This window comes from Trachemys scripta, chromosome 9 (genome assembly GCF_013100865.1).
Source record: "Trachemys scripta elegans isolate TJP31775 chromosome 9, CAS_Tse_1.0, whole genome shotgun sequence".
Taxonomy (NCBI): Eukaryota; Metazoa; Chordata; order Testudines; family Emydidae; genus Trachemys; species Trachemys scripta.
The window spans coordinates 29,531,089-29,549,241 of record NC_048306.1 but is presented as its reverse complement, the minus strand read 5'-3'; the positions used below and the strand labels follow the sequence as shown (position 1 = coordinate 29,549,241).

The 18,153-nt window shown below is 38.6% G+C and overlaps 1 protein-coding gene across 1 annotated transcript in view; it reads left to right on the top strand.

Annotated features, from left to right (window-relative positions):
• Nucleotides 1-2,693: 2,693 nt before the first annotated feature.
• Nucleotides 2,694-18,153, top strand: part of CHM (CHM Rab escort protein) — a 153,391-nt gene continuing 137,931 nt past the window's right edge. Inside the window, exon 1 of the mRNA XM_034781536.1 lies at nt 2,694-2,766. Coding sequence (XP_034637427.1) covers nt 2,718-2,766 — 49 coding nt within the window. The 5' untranslated portion in view covers nt 2,694-2,717. The remainder of the gene's footprint in view (nt 2,767-18,153) is intronic.

The window sequence follows — 18,153 nt, the reverse complement described above, 5'->3', positions numbered from 1 at the left end:
AAATGAAATAAGTGTGAACAATTAAAATTAAGGTAGACTTTATGAAATATATTTTGTCATTAATAAAATAATGAAATAAACATAATGAGAAAAATCATTAAATATTGCAAGATATGTTGAGTAAGAGTATCATAATTTAGCCCTAAACTTTATAGTATAAGAAATGGACAGCATTAGTTTTAAAGAACACCTCTCACCAAACAAATTTGACAACTTTTTTGACAGAATTTCTAAATTAGACGATAAGGTTAAGTTGTACCAAAGAAATAGCATATTTGTAATTTAACTAAGCATTCAGCAGAGTGGTCCATGAAATCTTATTCTCGGCATTAAATAAAATCAGCTGGATATGAACATTGTCACATCGATTTGAAACTGGCCAAAGGATCATAAACAAATGTATCAAATTATGATATATGATAAATGCAAAGTATTAAACTAGTGAGAGGTGAGTTGGAAAGAATTGAATGATATTCTGCTAGTCAAATTGTATTAACAGAATATATAATTCAGTGAATTGTTACCTTTTTTTAAGCATTCACAGATTGTAGGCCTGGCTTGACATAAATAACTTGACATAAGTAACTTGCCAATTTCATAGTGGGCATGATTGGGAAAGTGAAAGGAAGGTTAAGTTGTTGTACCAGGCAGTCTTCTGGAATCAAGATGGCTAGCTAAGATCAGCAGAAACATCCTGATATTAGGAAACAAACCTAAATGTAAATTAGAGGTCAGATTATGCATGAACAGCACATGGATAGAGCACACTGTCCAGAGATAAGTTCCTACAAAATAACCAAGCCATGCCAAAACATATGATGCAATGTATAATAAGTGTAATGTGGTGTGTAAATGTATATAAAGGAAGAGGTTTTCTGTGTAACTTTGGATTTGTGATATGCGCTGTACCTGATCAACTCAGCGTGGCTTTGCTGTATGCCAACTAAAGATACCTGGGTGATGAAATCTGGAGTCAAACTGAGTTTTTGGGAAGTCGAGTGGAAAGAGTTCTCAGAGGGAATCCCAACACAGACTTGGTATCAAAAACAAACAAACATCAGTCTATAGAGTTTTTGTGAATTATCCAGTGCTGTTATTTAATACTCAAACTTCAGAATTGGTCACCCAAGTATTTTAATGTGTAAAATACATTAATTGTACTTAGAATATGTGTTTGCAAATAAGTACATGAATTTTATGTTGAATTTGTGTATATTATTGATTCATACTGACCATTTTCAAAAGTTCACAAATGTATGAATGCTAAAGGGCTTGAGTACACACAATCTGATCTGAAGCCATAGCATTCAAAAATAGTCATTATTTTTCCATTATTGAACTAGCTCTAGGGATCATTGATTTGTCCAATTTATTTAGTATCTTCGTAGGTGATCTAGAGAAGGGATTAAACAGCACACCAATAACATTTGCGATTGATACTAAATTAGGAGGAGATGCAAAACCAGTAAGGAAAAAGAAATAATACAAATGGACCTAAAGAAACTGGATACAACATAGGAAGAAAATAACAAAATGAGATACATCTTGGAAAAATAATCCAAAACACATAAAGAGGGTGAAAGCTAGGAATCAGTAATGCTGAAAGAGAGTCTTTATAGGAGTGACACTGGACAACAAATTAGGCCTCAAATAAAATTACATACAAGATGGTAGCAAAAAAGGCTGATGCAGTTTTGGGCTGCATATGCATAAGTATAAAATCATGAAGTGAGGAAGTAAGGGTTTCCCTCTGTAATACTGCATTCAGTTCTGGGCATCTCATTACCAGAAAGATATTGCCATCTTGGAGAAAATTCACAGAATAACAATTATATGGAGCTAGAGGAAATCTGTGTCCCTGGCTAAGCCATGTGAAAGAATGGAAGAATGATGATAATCAACAAATATTTAAGATATTGAAGAGGCATATAACTATATGTAGTGGGATGATTTAAATGCAGGCAGAATATCCCATGGGATAGATAGTACTGTCTGTAACTGTATGACTTGGGTGGTTTCCAGAGTCACTGTAGATCAGGAGCCACAGAGGGGAATGTAGGGTGGACAGAGGAGACCAGCTATTTTCAGGGATAGAATTGTATAGGTTTTTACTTCCAACTGTAGATTAATTGTTTTTCTTTCCCCCAAAAGGACAAACTGTTGACGGAAGTGTCTGAGTGAAAGCAGCAATGAGGGGACGGTTAGATTACGGATAGAGCAGCAAATCTTGACTCATAATAAGAGCCACACAGACCCTCGCATTTTGGTGACAGTCTCTGAAAGACGCAGGCAGCAATACGCTCGTCTTCCGGATTATGAGGCGTGCAGGGCTGGACCCAGCAGGGGCAGGTCTCCGGGTTTCGAATGGCGCTGATGCTGGGGGGCCCCTACCCCCTATGGCCATGCTATAGACCTGTCAGGAATCAGGATACAGTAGGTGCAGGAGGAGCATGAGGCTGACCATGCCCTAAGTGCTCCGGGCACACAGCAGACAGTCAGAGCTCTGCCTCCGCTGTCCTGCTCTGTCCAGCAGCTGCCTATCCGCCAGCCAGGAGCCCGATCGTTGACTCGCCCGCATCCCTTTAAAGGAATCGTCCCTCCGCGAGAACTACACTCCCCATAATGCAAGGCGCACCAAGCAGCTTCCGCCAGCCGCCCGCCTTGAATTGCAGGTTTATTTCCGCCAGCGTAGGTCATATGATCGCTCCTCTCCCAAGATGGCGGACAATTTGCCCTCGGAGTTTGATGTGGTGGTGATAGGAACCGGTATGAGAGGCGCACCCTCGGGTCGGATCTGGGCTTTGGCTTGCAGCGCTCTGGGGCGCGGGGGCAGAGCGGTGTGGGCGGGGCAGTAGAGGTGGGGGCTAGGCAGGGGGTCTCAAGGGCTGTGTGGAGCTATAGGGACGAGGTGGTGCCTGGGAGGCGGGAGCTGTGCTTGGAGGCTCGGGGGACTGAGGTCGGTGGCAGGAGACAGCTGTGCAGGCACGGTCGGAGGAGTTCAGGCTAAGGAGGAGGGAGGACTGGTTGCCAGGTCTGTACTTGTGGGGTGGGAATCAGAGCAGCGAGGCTGAAGTAGGGGAGTTGAGCAGGTGGCTGGGGGGGGGGGGGAATGATGGAGCTAGGTGAGACTTATACAGTATAGTGCTGGGACCAAGGACAGGTGCTGCTGCTAGGGAACAGAGATCAAGGGAATGAGGCTGTGGACATGTTGCTGAGGTAAGGATGGGACTGGGACTTTAACAAGGAGGTGGATAAGGAAATGGACTATGAATCTGAGGCGTGGATTGGGGCCCAGGACTGGGAATCAAAGGGCATGAATTGTGCCTCGGAAGAGGGGAGCTGAAGTCTAGGTGCCAGAGCCAGGTATTCCTCTAGTATCTGTAGCCTTTTTAGACGCTCATACACCTGTGACCAGACCTATACGAAGCCGTTTTCCTCCAGTTGAGTTAAAATATTACCCTTAAGCCTTTAAAGCTTTTAAAAAATAAATCTTAGGTGACAGGATCTTCTTAGTTAGGTGGTAGATATTGACAATCTCTCTAAATTTCACTCACATAAACAATAGTTGATGTTTTACTTTGGGGCAATTTAAGGTGGTTTTTAAATATCTGATTGAAACACAGCAAAATATTTACCAGGAAAACAAGCTATTAAAATTTTCTCCTTTTGTATTCATTTTGAAGGGGATTTTCTGCCCAAATAACTGAGAGCAGGTGTGCTTAAATATTTGCTGTTTCATGGAACTCCATGGTGATATTGGCCTAGCTGAAACAGCTCTTATTATAGAAAATCTTAAACTATTGTGGTGATTCCTGTATTTTGTACAAAACTAAGATCATTCCCATCCCATATATCCTCTTTACTTGAGATTCACCAGCTTTTGAGCCCAATCCCGTAATCAAATTTGGCTGGGTGGATCCAAGCACCTTTGTGGAGCTTCACAGAGTCTGCTCTGACCCAAGCTCTTCAATCAGAACCCTCTAGCTCTGTAATTTTTCTCTATTTTGAAGTAAGCAATCATGTTTGTTGTTTTTTATTGGGGAGAAGTGATTTAAATCAAAAACATTCAAATCACTGATTTTTTTTAAACCGTGATTTAAATCAGCCAAAAGGAAACTTTGATTTAAATCAGCTTTAATAAAGTTTTGCATTTGTACTTAATTATTTTCCTAATGAAAAGGAAAATAATTTCTCCTGGGTCGGTAACATGTTGCTTTGCAGTTAAATATAGCCTTGGTGCTTCTTTTTGCTAAAATAGGAGGATACACTATATCTGTGCATATTTATTTAACCAAGTATATAGCTTGTCTTACATCTATTCACATATTTTTTACATTTCTTATTATGTTAATGATCTTTTCTTATTTACTAGAATAATTTTTGACTTGCAATTTGTGTCATGTTCTTTGGATGGAAATTCAAATTCAATTAACAGCATAAAACATCATTTAAAAATAAACTAATTTAAATGCTCTGGATAGGTTAAAAAAGTTTTATCAAAATATATTTTGTGTATTAAAACTGTTTATCTAAACTATTTAACTTAGTGAATTGAACCGAGAGAGACCAGAAACTGTGCCCTTCAGGATTTTAGAACTAGAAGATCTGATCCTCTCACATCTAGTTTTTATTCATAAATTGGAAGAGAACAAGCTCTCCTCCTTTTTCAACTTCCAGTGGTTTCTTAACTTTAAATGAATTAATGATTGACCTGAACTAGTTGAATAAACTGACATGAAGAAAATATTTTCTGCACCCGCAGAAGAGGCTATTGCTATCAAAAGCTGGTTTAGTACTTTAACAAATTCTGGTTCAAAGTGCTTAGCTAGTGACTTCCACTAGTTCAGGATTTCACTTTCTTTAAAACTTTGCAGCAAACACATACTCCTTAGTATTATTTTTATTTAATTTATATATGGTCTATTAAAATAATTTAAATTTAGGCCTTAGCATAGGCTGTTCATTTCCAATTTAATTTTAATGGGGCTTATTTTTTAAAAATAAGCCTATATTTAATTTAAATTAAAAAATCCTTGCATCCATTCGGTTTTTATGAAATTATTGTGTGCTATTCAAATTAACTTGCAGTCTTCTGAACCTTTAAACTGGGGGTGTGAGAGAAACAGAGAGAGATTTGTATTGATAGACATACCTGACTGGCATATTCTGGGAATACTTGCTGTTTAAAAGGTTTAGTCAAAAAACACATTCCTATTGTGTATGTATTATTGTTAAAAGATTTCTTAGTTAATATAGGGGCTAGCAAAAAATAGTAAAAGCTGGCTATTTTTCCATTGGTGAACATAACTGCTATTAAAGGTACCAAATCGAGATCCTTGGGTCAACCAAGAGACCTCTGTGGGCTATTCGTGTAGCTCTGTAGCAGGATTGAGGCCCTAATGAAGAAACTGTAATAGTTTTCCTGGCCATTCAATTCTTGGTGGTCAGATAGTGTGAAGAAGAATGAGAGGGAATGGTAGTCAGGGTATATCAAAACTCCACTTGTTTCCTGTGAAAATTTAGTGATTAAAAAGCAGCCAAGCTTAATCATATTATTTGCATATTTGTGATGTATAAGCAATTTAAAAGAAAAATCTTTCCTGAAAGTCAAATCACTGTTTGAACAAGTTAACCCATCTTGCCTCTCAGATACCAGAGTACTACTGATGGTGGTAGTACAGAGTATAAGTAGGACAGAGTATAAACCTATAATGGAGTTTTATTGCTTTTCATGGTCACATAACATAAAATACATGGAAAGCAATTGCCTCACTGCTTCAGATCAATTGTCTGTCTAAGCCAATGTTCTGTCTCCAGTGGCGGCCAATACTTGATGCTTCTGATGAAAATACCTTATAACTGCCAACTATGGAATAATCTTCCCATAGGGAAAGACTTCCTGACTCTAGTAAGTTATTGACTGATTTATACTCTGAAGCCTAAGGGTTTCTCTCATTTTTCTTACTCTGTTGTGGCTAACTTACAGATACCTAATGTGCATGAATATAGCCAGTTGGATGCTATTTGCTTGTATACTTCAGGTATCTCCCTCACCCTTAGGTTAGGCCAGGGGTAGGCAACCTATGGCACGCGTGCGGAAGGCGGCATGCGAGCTGATTTTCAGTGGCACTCATACTGCCCGGGTCCTGGCTACTGGTCCGGGGGGCTCTGCATTTTAATTTAATTTTAAACGAAGCTTCTATTTACTTTACATACAACAATAGTTTAGTTCTATATTATAGACTTATAGAAAGAGACCTTCAAAAAACGTTAAAATGTATTACTGGCACGCGAAAACTTAAATCAGAGTGAATAAGTGAAGACTCAGCACATCACTTCTGAAAGGTTGCCGACCCCTGGGTTAGGCACATGCAAGAATGTGAGCACTATTGACTTTAAAAATCTCATAGTATAAATATATATATATTTTAAAAGAAATACATAGACTAAGTATCTGCCTAAATGATGTAGGTAGAAAAAATTGGTATATTAATAATAGTAAATAAAATTACATGCATAATTAATATTTCTGTACATATTTATTATCCAAATGTTTTCCCATTCATCTCATGTTGCTGCAGAATTTCCAGTTTGTTAGTAAATTCACCTCTGCATATTTCCCTTTCTGAAGAAAAGTGTTGCTGATAGTTTTAACCATTCAACTCTTCTTAGTTTGGTTACAAGTAGCAAGTTCTTTCCTCTCCGTCTGAGAAAGGCCAGAAAAATGTAAGAAGTCCATAATGTTGTATAGCTTCTAAAAGTGCTTTCTAAAGCCTGGCATTGAAGGGGAAGTCTGTATTTTCTGTTCTCAGATCCCGGAAGAGCAGAGTTATGACTTCAGGGAGCAACTAGCTCCTGCCCATAAATCACAAGTTCCAGCCAGCCCTTCTGTAGTTCCCTCCACATCATCATGATGATCTCCCAAGCTTCATGTCATTTTCTCTTGTGACTCTGTGATGTTTCAGATAACTCAGGTTTCAGTAATTAAAATCAATTATGGCTGCTCACCATCACATTCTCATGTTTAACATAAAATCCCAATACACAGAAACAAGTATAAACCTTATGATTGACTTGCTGTATAGGGCAAATAATTTGTTTTACAATTTGCCATGTCTAGACTGGAATGTTAAGGTGTCTCCATTTCTTTCACTTTTGATTGTACAAGGGAGATTATTTTGAATGCTGGAAATTATTAGAAGATGAAAACTGCCTGAGGACAGTACAGCTAGGGTTTTGCTATATGACTGAGTAAATAGGGATTTTAATCTTTGTAATACCTTGATGTTGTGAAGGTTAATCTTTGTGGATTAGTAATTGATGTGCTCTAAGACAAAGGCTATGCCCTTTGGAGTTGTTAGTCCTTGCTGCATGGAAGCTTTTACCTGTAGTTAGTGATATAATAGATCCTCCATTAAGGAGGAGTTACTCTGTTCATCTTCTAAACTGAGGGTTTTTATCGGCTCTTATCTATTTCAATTTATAAAAGAGCCTAAGCCATAGGCATTTATACAAAACTTAGAATAATCAAATACAGAATTTTAGATATTATGTAGGAATGGAATTTCATGGGGTTTTCAAAGCAAATCAAGGTCCTTTTATTTGCCTGTATATTTCTAGTGCCCAAAGACTTGAAGTAGGATTAGGGCCATAGTGTACTAGGCACCCTACAAACACATAGAGACTCAGTCCCTATCCTGAATAGTTTAGTCTAGCAAACAGATGGAGATAGGGGAAGATAAGGGGGCTGAGATAAATTACTTAGATTAGCTCTCTCTAAAACTTCATTTTTATTTAAAATAAAATATGTAAGTAGTTCAGAACCATAATCTATCCCTAAGTGTCCCTTACCATATTTGTTAGCTGGCTGACTGCTTGCAGAAATGGGGGTCTGAAGAGGGGTTAGAAGGAGAAAGAGTACATGTATGAGGGTGGCATTTAGTGAGAGGCAGACAAAATGGGTCCTGGAGGCAGGCATCTTTCATGCTGAGGCAAACACAGTAAGAAACAAGAGGTTAGTAGGAAGGGGCAGAGTTGTGAAGGGCCTTGAAGAGATGTACAGTTTGTTGTGGTGGAAAGCAGGGAGTCAGTGGAAGGATTCAGTGAGGTGGGCCTTATGGTCAGGGCAAAAGACCAGGAAGAGATTAGCAGCTGCATTTTGTATGGCTTGGAGGGGGTGTGTTATTTGTTTTAGTTACCTTTTCCTTCTGGTACTTTAGAAGATATCAGATATTGCACATACATTGTATTTTAATTAGCTAGACACATTCATATTGGAAGTAAGGCATCTGGAAAAGCTGACAAGAAATGTGGTGGATTCTCCCATCTCTTAATCTTTAAATCAAAAGTCGATGTCTTTCTAAAAAAGATGTGCTAGTTCAGTGGTTTCAACTTTTTTCGTTTGCGGACCTCTCAACAATTTCACATGGAGGTACAGACCCCTTTAGAAATCTTAAAAAGAACAGGAGTACTTGTGGCACCTTAGAGACTAACAAATTTATTAGAGCATAAGCTTTCGTGGACTACAGCCCACTTCTTCGGATGCATATAGAATGGAACATATATTGAGGAGATATATATACATACAGAGAACATGAAAAGGTGGGAGTTCTTAGTGGGTAGGGGAGCTCCTGCTGAGGTGAGTCAGGGGGTGGAGTGGCACTCTTGTATATATATCTCCTCAATATATGTTCCATTCTATATGCATCCGAAGAAGTGGGCTGTAGTCCACGAAAGCTTATGCTCTAATAAATTTGTTAGTCTCTAAGGTGCCACAAGTACTCCTGTTCTTCTTTTTGCATGACATTTATGATTTTTAAAATCCTATGACCATGAAATTGACCAANCTTGTATATATATCTCCTCAATATATGTTCCATTCTATATGCATCCGAAGAAGTGGGCTGTAGTCCACGAAAGCTTATGCTCTAATAAATTTGTTAGTCTCCAAGGTGCCACAAGTACTCCTGTTCTTTTTGCGGATACAGACTAACACGGCTGCTACTCTGAAACCTGTCATTAGAAATCTTAGACATAGTCTGCGGACTCCCAGGAGTCCTTGGGCTCCATGTTGAAAACCACTGCTTTAATTCAACCACAAGTTACTGGACTTGATGCACAAATTTCCGGGTGAAATTTTATGGCCAATATTGTGTAGAAAATCAGATTAGATAAACAATCCCTATTAACTTTACATCATGTGAATCTATGAATCTTTGCAATAGCAATATGACTAAACATTATCAACCAAAATGCTCTTGTTCAAAAGATGCAAAAGAGAGAGGCTGTTGTGGGTAGTAAATTTTAGTATATTGCCTTAGTTCTGTGTTTCTCTGCTTTTTGGTGTTGACTTAATGTTAACGTTTTAATGTGTAGCCATTGATATCTAATTGTCAAAAACATGATTTTTGTAAAACATTAAAATATTTATGCTGACTTTTTAATGGATATTAGTAATTAAGACCTTTTACCCTTGCAGGTCTTTTCCTGTTTTTGATTATATAATTTGTGCATCTGGTAATTTTAGTGATTCAATTAAGTGGTGACATTAGATTTGAATTTGTTCTTATTTCAGGTTCATTTAACTGTTTTCCCCATGGTGAACTTAATTAAAATGGAACCTTACGTTAAATTCTGGTCATCACTTCTCCATCTAATACTTCACTTCTTTTCCTTCTGCTCCTCATAGCTTCTGAATTAATACCATGATACTCATGAAGTAAAGAGAAATGTTGTTTCATTTACTGAAGGAACTGGCTTCCCTGATCACCACTTAAATGCAGCAGGTTTTTTGTCCTGATACAATGGAAAGATCCATTTCATTTTTTAAAGGAAATTATATAATAAATTAGCTGTGTAGGATAAGAATGTATGCTCTATTTTTGGCTGTACTGTAGGTCTAAATCAGCAGCAAAACTTTCGTTCTCAAAAGGGGGAGAGGGATAGCTCAGTGGTTTGAGCATTGGCCTGCTAAACCCAGGGTTGTGAGTTCAATCCTTGACGGGGCCATTTAGGGATCTGGGGCAAAAAAAATATAGTTGGGGATTGATCCTGCGTTGAGTAGGGGGTTGGACTAGATGACCTCCTGAGGTCCCTACCAACCCTAATATTCTATGAAAGTAAAGGTAAACTTAATCCCCCTTTCCTTAGGACTTTAGATATAAAAGGATACAAAACTGCTAACCACATCTTGAATTTCCCAGGTTACGAAATTAAGCAAGCTTGTCTTGCTATAGCAACATCTTTTTTGTGAGTTCTTTTTTTTAGACATAATATTTAAGAAGTCAGGCTTTTTAACATCCTATCAAAGCCTCTCACATATCATTATATTTTGAATGCAGTATATATTTTTATTTTGGTTAAATTATCTAGTAATTGAAAAACCTGATTTGTTTAACAGGTATTATACATGTCACTAATTCCATAAGCCATTACTGCCAATTTGATCAGTCTGTGCTTTTTAAAAAATTGTATTTTAAATGAACGAGTAGGAATTCCTAATCTGTCTGAGAACAGTATTTCAGGGTGCCTGATCTTGCAAACACTTTACTCACTTGAGTGATACATTGAAGACCATGGGATTATTCATTTGAGTAAATTTATTCACATTCATAAGTGTTTGCAGGATCAGTCTTTGAATTAAGACATATTAAAATATTGGTTATACTTATTAGTCTTGGAGGAAGACATAATGAGCTCTTAGATAAAATTGCACCTTTTCAGAAAAAGCATAAACTTGTTTACTTGATTTACATGATAGAATGGCACTGTCAAGTATTCAGGCTCATACACTTCTCTTTAAACGATGATTAAAAGGAGAAAATTATAGACAAACCAATTCAATAACATTGAAGTTACGGTAGAAACCATTCTGAGTTAAGACTGATGCTATCTCTAACGTAGTGCCTTTATATTGTAACAGCACAGATTAAGGATGTAGTATCTGTCCTAAATTGAGTTGTCTTGTTTGGTTGGAATATACTGTAATATTAACATTGCTTAAACTTGTCTGATATTGTAGAAGGCCTGTGTTAGCTTCTGTTTAAGTTGTAAAATAAAGGATGTTGTTCTCTAAAAGGTGGTTGTATTCACATGTTTTGTCTGCCAGTAATTCTAATTTTTTTAAAAAAGTTATTCTTTATAAAAGCAGTCACAGTAAATTTTCTAGTTCTGTGCAATTTTCTTTCCATTCTGGTCTTCACTGGTTATAAATAACACATGAAATGACTTTCAAGGTAGAAAGCAGGAATCCATTTTGAAATATTCTATAAAATAGAGTGATTTATGGTTTCATATGATTTTGGCTGAAAGCACTCGGGCTTTGCCAGGTCATCAAAGTCCTGTCAGGGGAATCTATTATTTATTATTCGATATGCTGGGAGTGGTGTAAGTACTTTATTTTATGTTTATCTTATGTAAGTATAGTGTTAGGAAAAATCAATTCCAGATACTAATACGGTTTTTAAGATATATCCTGAAAAACTAACCTAAAAATTATAGATGTGAATTATGAAGTTGAACATTATTCTGTTCAGCTATTCTGATCTAAAAGAGAATTTTGAAAAATGAGTAACTCCCAATGTTGCTGCAAGATATTTTTAGGATGTACCTCAGGAATTTTTCTCTGTAACTTGATAATTTGCTTTCTCTGCTTATATTTTGATTACTCTGCTTTTCATAAATAAGCAGTCTCGTTTTACACAAGTAAATATTTAGGCACATGATAGGAAAAAGCTGGACAGGGTTAGTTTGTTTATAAGAGCATATGATATTCCTGTGAACTTCTGAAATATTATGTTAGTTTCATGATGTCATCTTTGTAAATAAATGGTAATTAAAGATAGGCTAGCAGAGTGGCATTGACTTGTTGTATTAATGTTTATAAATCGGGGGACAGAGCTATATTTTTTTGTAAGTGGGTAATCCCCTATCCTTTTAAGTGTCGAGAAAGCAAAGCTGATTTTCACAACCACACCTAAAGTTTTTGGCATCCCTTTTCTTTGTCTTCTTGTTGACTTTTTCACCTGACTGCCTTGGAGGTGTCACTCTTTCTGCCTTTCAAGTGCTGTCTCTGCTTTGAGTAAGTACTTGCCCTTACTGATTTAATTCCTGATTAGTTTGGACATCCATCCAAAAGCTTCTCAGACAATGCAACTGCTATTGAAGCCTTTTCAGAGTCCTTTTAAAACGGATAGGGTTCTGCTCCAGAAGTCTTTAGCACAGGACACCATCACAGATATTCTGTATTGCTTCTTCCCTTTCCCTCACGTAGTATGAGTGTTTTGCAATTCTGTGAATCCTTTACTTCTCGGATCATCTTGCTTAGGGTCCTGATGCTACCAAGACTGAAGTGGGATAAAAACACAGGCTCCAGTAATCTGCAACCCTGCTTCCAGCCCCAGTATAAAGATGTCTATATTAGCAGCAGGGTGAACACATAACTTCATTAATAGTGCAGGATCAGACCACCTTTCTGCAGGGCTGCCGGGGGGGGGGGGGGAGGGGGGGCAATTTGCCCCAGGCCCCGGCCTCACAGGGGCCCCCATGAGAATATAGTATTCTATAGTATTGCAACTTTTTTTATGGAAGGGGCCCCTGAAATTGCTTTGCTCCAAGCCCCCTGAATCCTCTGAGCAGCCCTGCCTTTCTGCAGGAAGCAGAAGAAAAAGGAGGGAGAGAGGTTTTGGAAGACTCAGATACAAGTCAAACAAAAATAGCTACATCTTTGGTTGTTCTCCTAAACTGTCTTTGTGGATTTTGTCCAGTGTGACTTTTCTTTTCCTATCTTGGGAACTGTTGGTTTAATATTGTCTGCATTTATGCTTTTATTATGCTATATATAGAATCCCTACAAATCCAGTGTTCCCAGGACATTTTTGTCCTTAATCAAACCCCTGTGGTCCTTGGTGTATAAATCTCTTGTAGTTGTAAATACTAAGAGAACTGGCCATTCAAGACAATTTCGGCATCATTACTCTGTGATATCAAATTGTTTATGCAAAAGTTTTTAGTATAGCTAAAACTGTATATATTGATAGTTTTTTGTGTGGGGGGCATGTGTATATGTTATCGTGGCTCATTGCCCTGATTTCTTTGAAATTATGATATGCTCTGGTGAGTTACTTGGATAAAACCTAATTATGTAAATCACGTGAAAAATAATTTTGGAACTACACATAAGACCGAAAAGTTGAATGCAGAGACGACCTGTTAAAATGTTGTAAATTGCCAGTGAGTTTTTAAACAGTGGTTCTGCTAAGAGTAATAAAGTATTTATTTAGCAATAGAATTAAATCATACTTAATTTTATTTTAATGATTTCTTAAGTGGTGAGTAGTATTTTAGTGGCACTGAACCATGCTTGTTGGTTCTACAGGGTTAATGGGCCCCGAGACTCTTCTAAAGGGGAGTGGAATGAACAAATATGCTTATTATGATCACTGTAAAATAATTTTTATGATACTGCTTTAGGGAGAGCCTTGCATAATATTTGATCATGATTTCAGTTGTCTGACACTTGATTTTTTTTTTTTTAATTGAAAGCTGATATATGTATATTCCTGAATACTTTTCTTTGACTGTTTGTTTCTCACTTCAATTTTTAAGTTTAATACATCAGACATTGGGAACAAAAGAGCAAATTACTGAAGCTGTGATGTTTTTCCTCATGTTACCCTGCCAGGTTATCTGATCGATGAACTGAAGTTGAGTGTGAGGCCATTCTATCCTGCATGTGTATTCAGCTTAGTCACTTTCAAACAAAACCTTTGTCTATATTTTTCTCTCTGATGTTCCTTCATTGGTAATTCCATGTCATTAAGAAAATAAGAATGACCCTACTGGGTCAGACCAAAGGTCCATCTAGCCCAGTATCCTGTCTTCCGACAGTGGCCAGTTCCAGACGCCCCAGAGGGGATGAACAGAACAGGTAATCATCAAGTTATCCATCCCCTGTTCCTCATTCCCAGCTTCTGGCAAACTGAGGCTAGGGACATCTTTCCTGCCCATCCTGGCTAATAGCCATTGATGGACCTGTCCTCCATAAATTTATCTAGTTCTTTTTTGGACCCTGTTATGGTCTTGGCCTTCACAACATTCTCTGGCAAGGAGTTCCACAGGTTGACTGTACGTTGTTTTAAACCTGCTGCCTATTAATTTCATTTGGTGACCCCTAGTTCTTGTGTTATGAGAAGTAGTGTAAACGCTTCCTTATCTACTTTCTCTACACCAGTCCTGATTTTATAGACCTCAATCATATCTCACCTTAGACATCTCTTTTCCAAGCTGAAAAGTCCCATTCTTATTTATCTCTCCTTATATGGAAGCCGTTCCATACCCCTAATAATTTTTGTTGCCCTTTTCCAATTCCAGTATATCTTTTTTGAGATGGGGAGACGACATCTGCACACAGTATTCAAAATGTGGGCATACCATGGATTTATATAGCGGCAACATGATATTTTCTGTCCTATTATCTATCCCTTTCTTAATGATTCCCAGCATTCTGTTTGCTTTGTTGACTGCCGCTGCACATGAAGTGAATGTTTTCAGAGAACTATCCACAATGACTCAAGGATCTTTCTTGAGTGGCAACAGCTAATTTAGACCCCATCATTTTATATGTATAGTTGGGTTTATGCTTTCCAATGTGCATTACTTTGCATTTATCAACAGTAAATTTCATCTGCCATTTTGTTGCCCAGTCACCCAGTTCTGAGAGATCCTTTTGTAGCTCTTCTGGGTCTTAACTATCTTTAGTAATTTTGTATCATCTGCAAATTTTCCCACCTCACTGTTTTACCACCTTTTCCAGATAATTTATGAATATGTTGAATAGGGCTGGTCCCAGAACAGACCCTGAGGGACACCACTGGTTACCTCTCTCCATTTTGAAAACTGACCATTTATACCTACTCTTGGTTTCCTATCTTTTAACCAGTTTCCAATCCATGAGAGCACCTTCCCTCTTATTCTGTGGCAGCTTACTTTGCATAAGAGCCTTTGGTGAGGCTGATTAATTCTGTTTTATCAGGGAAAAAGCTAAAAAAGGCACGTGCTGCAGCTTCTCCCTTTGACCAATCAGAGGATCTTGTTTAAATCCACGAAGTGTCTTTCCTTTCTAAATACTTCATTCAATTACTCAGTTTGCGGCTGCTGTAGCACCGGAAATATCTTGCTTTATTGTTCTGTAGCACCACCTACAACCAAACAAACCAAAAACAACCCCCCCCCCCCAACCTCTTTAGGTTTCTTGACATATATTTTTGGTAAAAGCCACAAGCTAGTTACATTTTGAATCTAGGCATTTACGCATTGCTTGTCATCACAATACAGTAACTGCTCACTTAATGTTGTTTCATTGTTACGTTGCTGATCAATTGGAGAACATGCTTGTTTAAAGTTTCGCAATGCTCCCTTATAACTTCATTTGGCAGCCGCCTGCTTTGTCCCCTGCTTGCAGGAAGAGCAGCGCGTTGGAGCTACTGGTGGGGGTTCGGAACCAGGGTGAACTGGCAGCTCCCCATCAGGGCCGGCTCCAGGCACCAGCAAAGGAAGCAGGTGTTTGGAGCGGCCAATGGAAAGGGGCGGCATGACCAGATCTTCGGCGGTGGGTCCCTCACTCCCTCTCGGAGGGAAGGACCCGCCGCCGAAGAATGAAGCGGCGCAGTAGAGCTGCCGCCGATCATGGCTTTATTGGCTTTATCTTTTTTTTGCTTTGCCGCTTGGGGCAGCAAAAAAGCTGGGGCCGGCCCTGCCCCCATCAGCTTTCTGTTCCCCTAAGTTCCCTGTGCGGCAGCCGCCCAGCAGGCTATCAGTTGCCGGCAGTTCAGCTGTCCCTCCCCCCACTGCCATGTGCTGCTCCTGCCCTCTGCCTTGGAGCTGCTCCCCAGAACCTCCTGCTTGCTGTGTGGGGCGGGGGGGGAGGGGAGAGGAGAAGGGAGCTAATATCAGGGTGTCCCCCTCCCCCTGCTCCTGCACCCCGCTTACTCCATTTCCAAAGGGCAGGGGGGACACATGACATGGCTCAGGATGGGGGGAGCTTGCTGGCAGGAGTCGCTGTCTGAACTTGCTGATCTATTTAAAAAGGCAGTGTACTTAGAGTGGGGTCAGTGTACTTAAAGGGGCAATGTATATCTCTCTCTCTCTCACACAGCGCGTCTCTGTCTGCCATGCTGTCTCCCCTCCCTCCATTTGTGCTGCCTTGTAGAGTGTGAGGCTACATTAACAATGTGTTAACCCTTGAGGGCTCAGCAATTGCTAGTTCATCACAGCCGATTGCTAGTTCATCATTTAGCAATAAGGCATTCCCTGGGAAGTATCCCACCCTCTGACTTATCCACCTCAACCAAGCATCGCAATCATCATTGTTGTGTACCAGTATTAAATTTTGTTTAAAACGTGTGTGTATAGTCTTTTGCTTGGTGAAAAAAATTTCCCTGGAACCTAACCCCCTTCCCCCATTTACATTAATTCTTATGGGGAAATTGGATTCGCTTAACATCGTTTTGCTTAAAGTTGCATTTTTCAGGAACATAACTACAATGTTAAGCAAGGAGTTACTGTACATGAATGCCTTACAAGTTCTAACTATTGCAGAGATTTTGCTATTAGGATTATCCAGTGAACTCCCCCAGAATTAGCTTCTACTGTGTTTTAAATACACCTCTACCCTGATATAACGCGACCTGATATAACACGAATTCGGATATAATGCGGTTAAGCAGTGCTCCGGAGGGAAGGGGGGGTTGCACACTCCAGCGGATCAAAGCAAGTTCGATATAATGCGGTTTCACCTATAACGCTGTCCTCGGGAACCAAAAAATCTTACCACGTTATATCGAGGTAGAGGTGTATAAATAAAATATATTACGGTGGGTCAGCTGTGTGACTACAGAAGACTTTTGTATTGAAAGTGCCTGCTCGCTTCCTGCATTCCTTTGCTTAATGGTTCCCGCCAACACTTTTTTTCATTATAAAGTGCTTCTCGTGGCTTGTTTAATAGAGATTTTTAACTGAATTTAAATGTTTAAACTTTTTGCTACAAAAGTCCTGTATAATTTGGTACAAGCATATTAGTTACAGTGGAAAGATCCAATTTCCATTGAGTAATTCAGGAATTGAGACATTTCCTACAAACAGTTGCAGCTGTATATGTTATAAGCTGCTTGAATCAGGAAACTTGTCCATTGTAATTACTGGAAAGAGCCTTGCACATGTGGGAAATTGTGTAATAATAAATGGTTGCTAATCAAACTGAGAGTGAAGTGGGAAAGCTAAAAGTAAATTTTGGATTATATTAAGGTCAATTATATATTTTTGATGTAGATTTTTTTTTTTTAGGGCTGTCAGGTGACTAAAAAAATCTCGACTAATTATGCTGTTAAACAATAATAGAATACCATTTATTTAAATATTTTTGGATGTTTCCTCATTTTCAAATATATTGATTTCCATTACAACACAATACAAAATGTACCGTGCTCACTTTATATTTATTTTTATTGCAAATATTTGCAATGTAAAAAACAAAAGAAATAGTATTTTACAATTCCCCCATTAAAAGTACTGTAGTGTAATCTCTTTATCATGAAAGTTGAACTTACAAATGTAGAATTGTTAAAAGAAACTGCATTCAAAAATAAAACAATGCAAAACCTTAGAGCCTACAAGTCCTCTCTGTCCTACTTCTTGTTCAGTCAGTTGCTCAGACAAACAAGTTTGCGGGAGATAATGCTGCCTGCTTCTTGTTTACAATGTCACCTGAAAGTGAGAACAGGTGTTCGCATGGCACTCTTGTAGCCGGCTTCACAAGATATTTACGTGCCAGATGTGCTAAAGATTCATATGTCCTTTCATATTTCAGCCACCATTCCAGAGCAAATGTGTCTATGCTGATGATGGGTTCTGCTCGATAATAATCCAAAACAGTGCGGACCAACGCATGTTCATTTTCATCATCTTTTCTTTTCTGATGGTTCGGGTTCTGTAGCTTCCACATCGGAGTGTTGCTCCTTTAAGACATCTGAAAGCATGCTCCACACCTAGTCCCTCTGAGATTTTGGAAGGCACTTCAGATTCTTAAACCTTGGGTCGAGTGCTGTATCTATCATTAGAAGTCTCACATTGGTACCATCTTTGCATTTTGTCAGATCT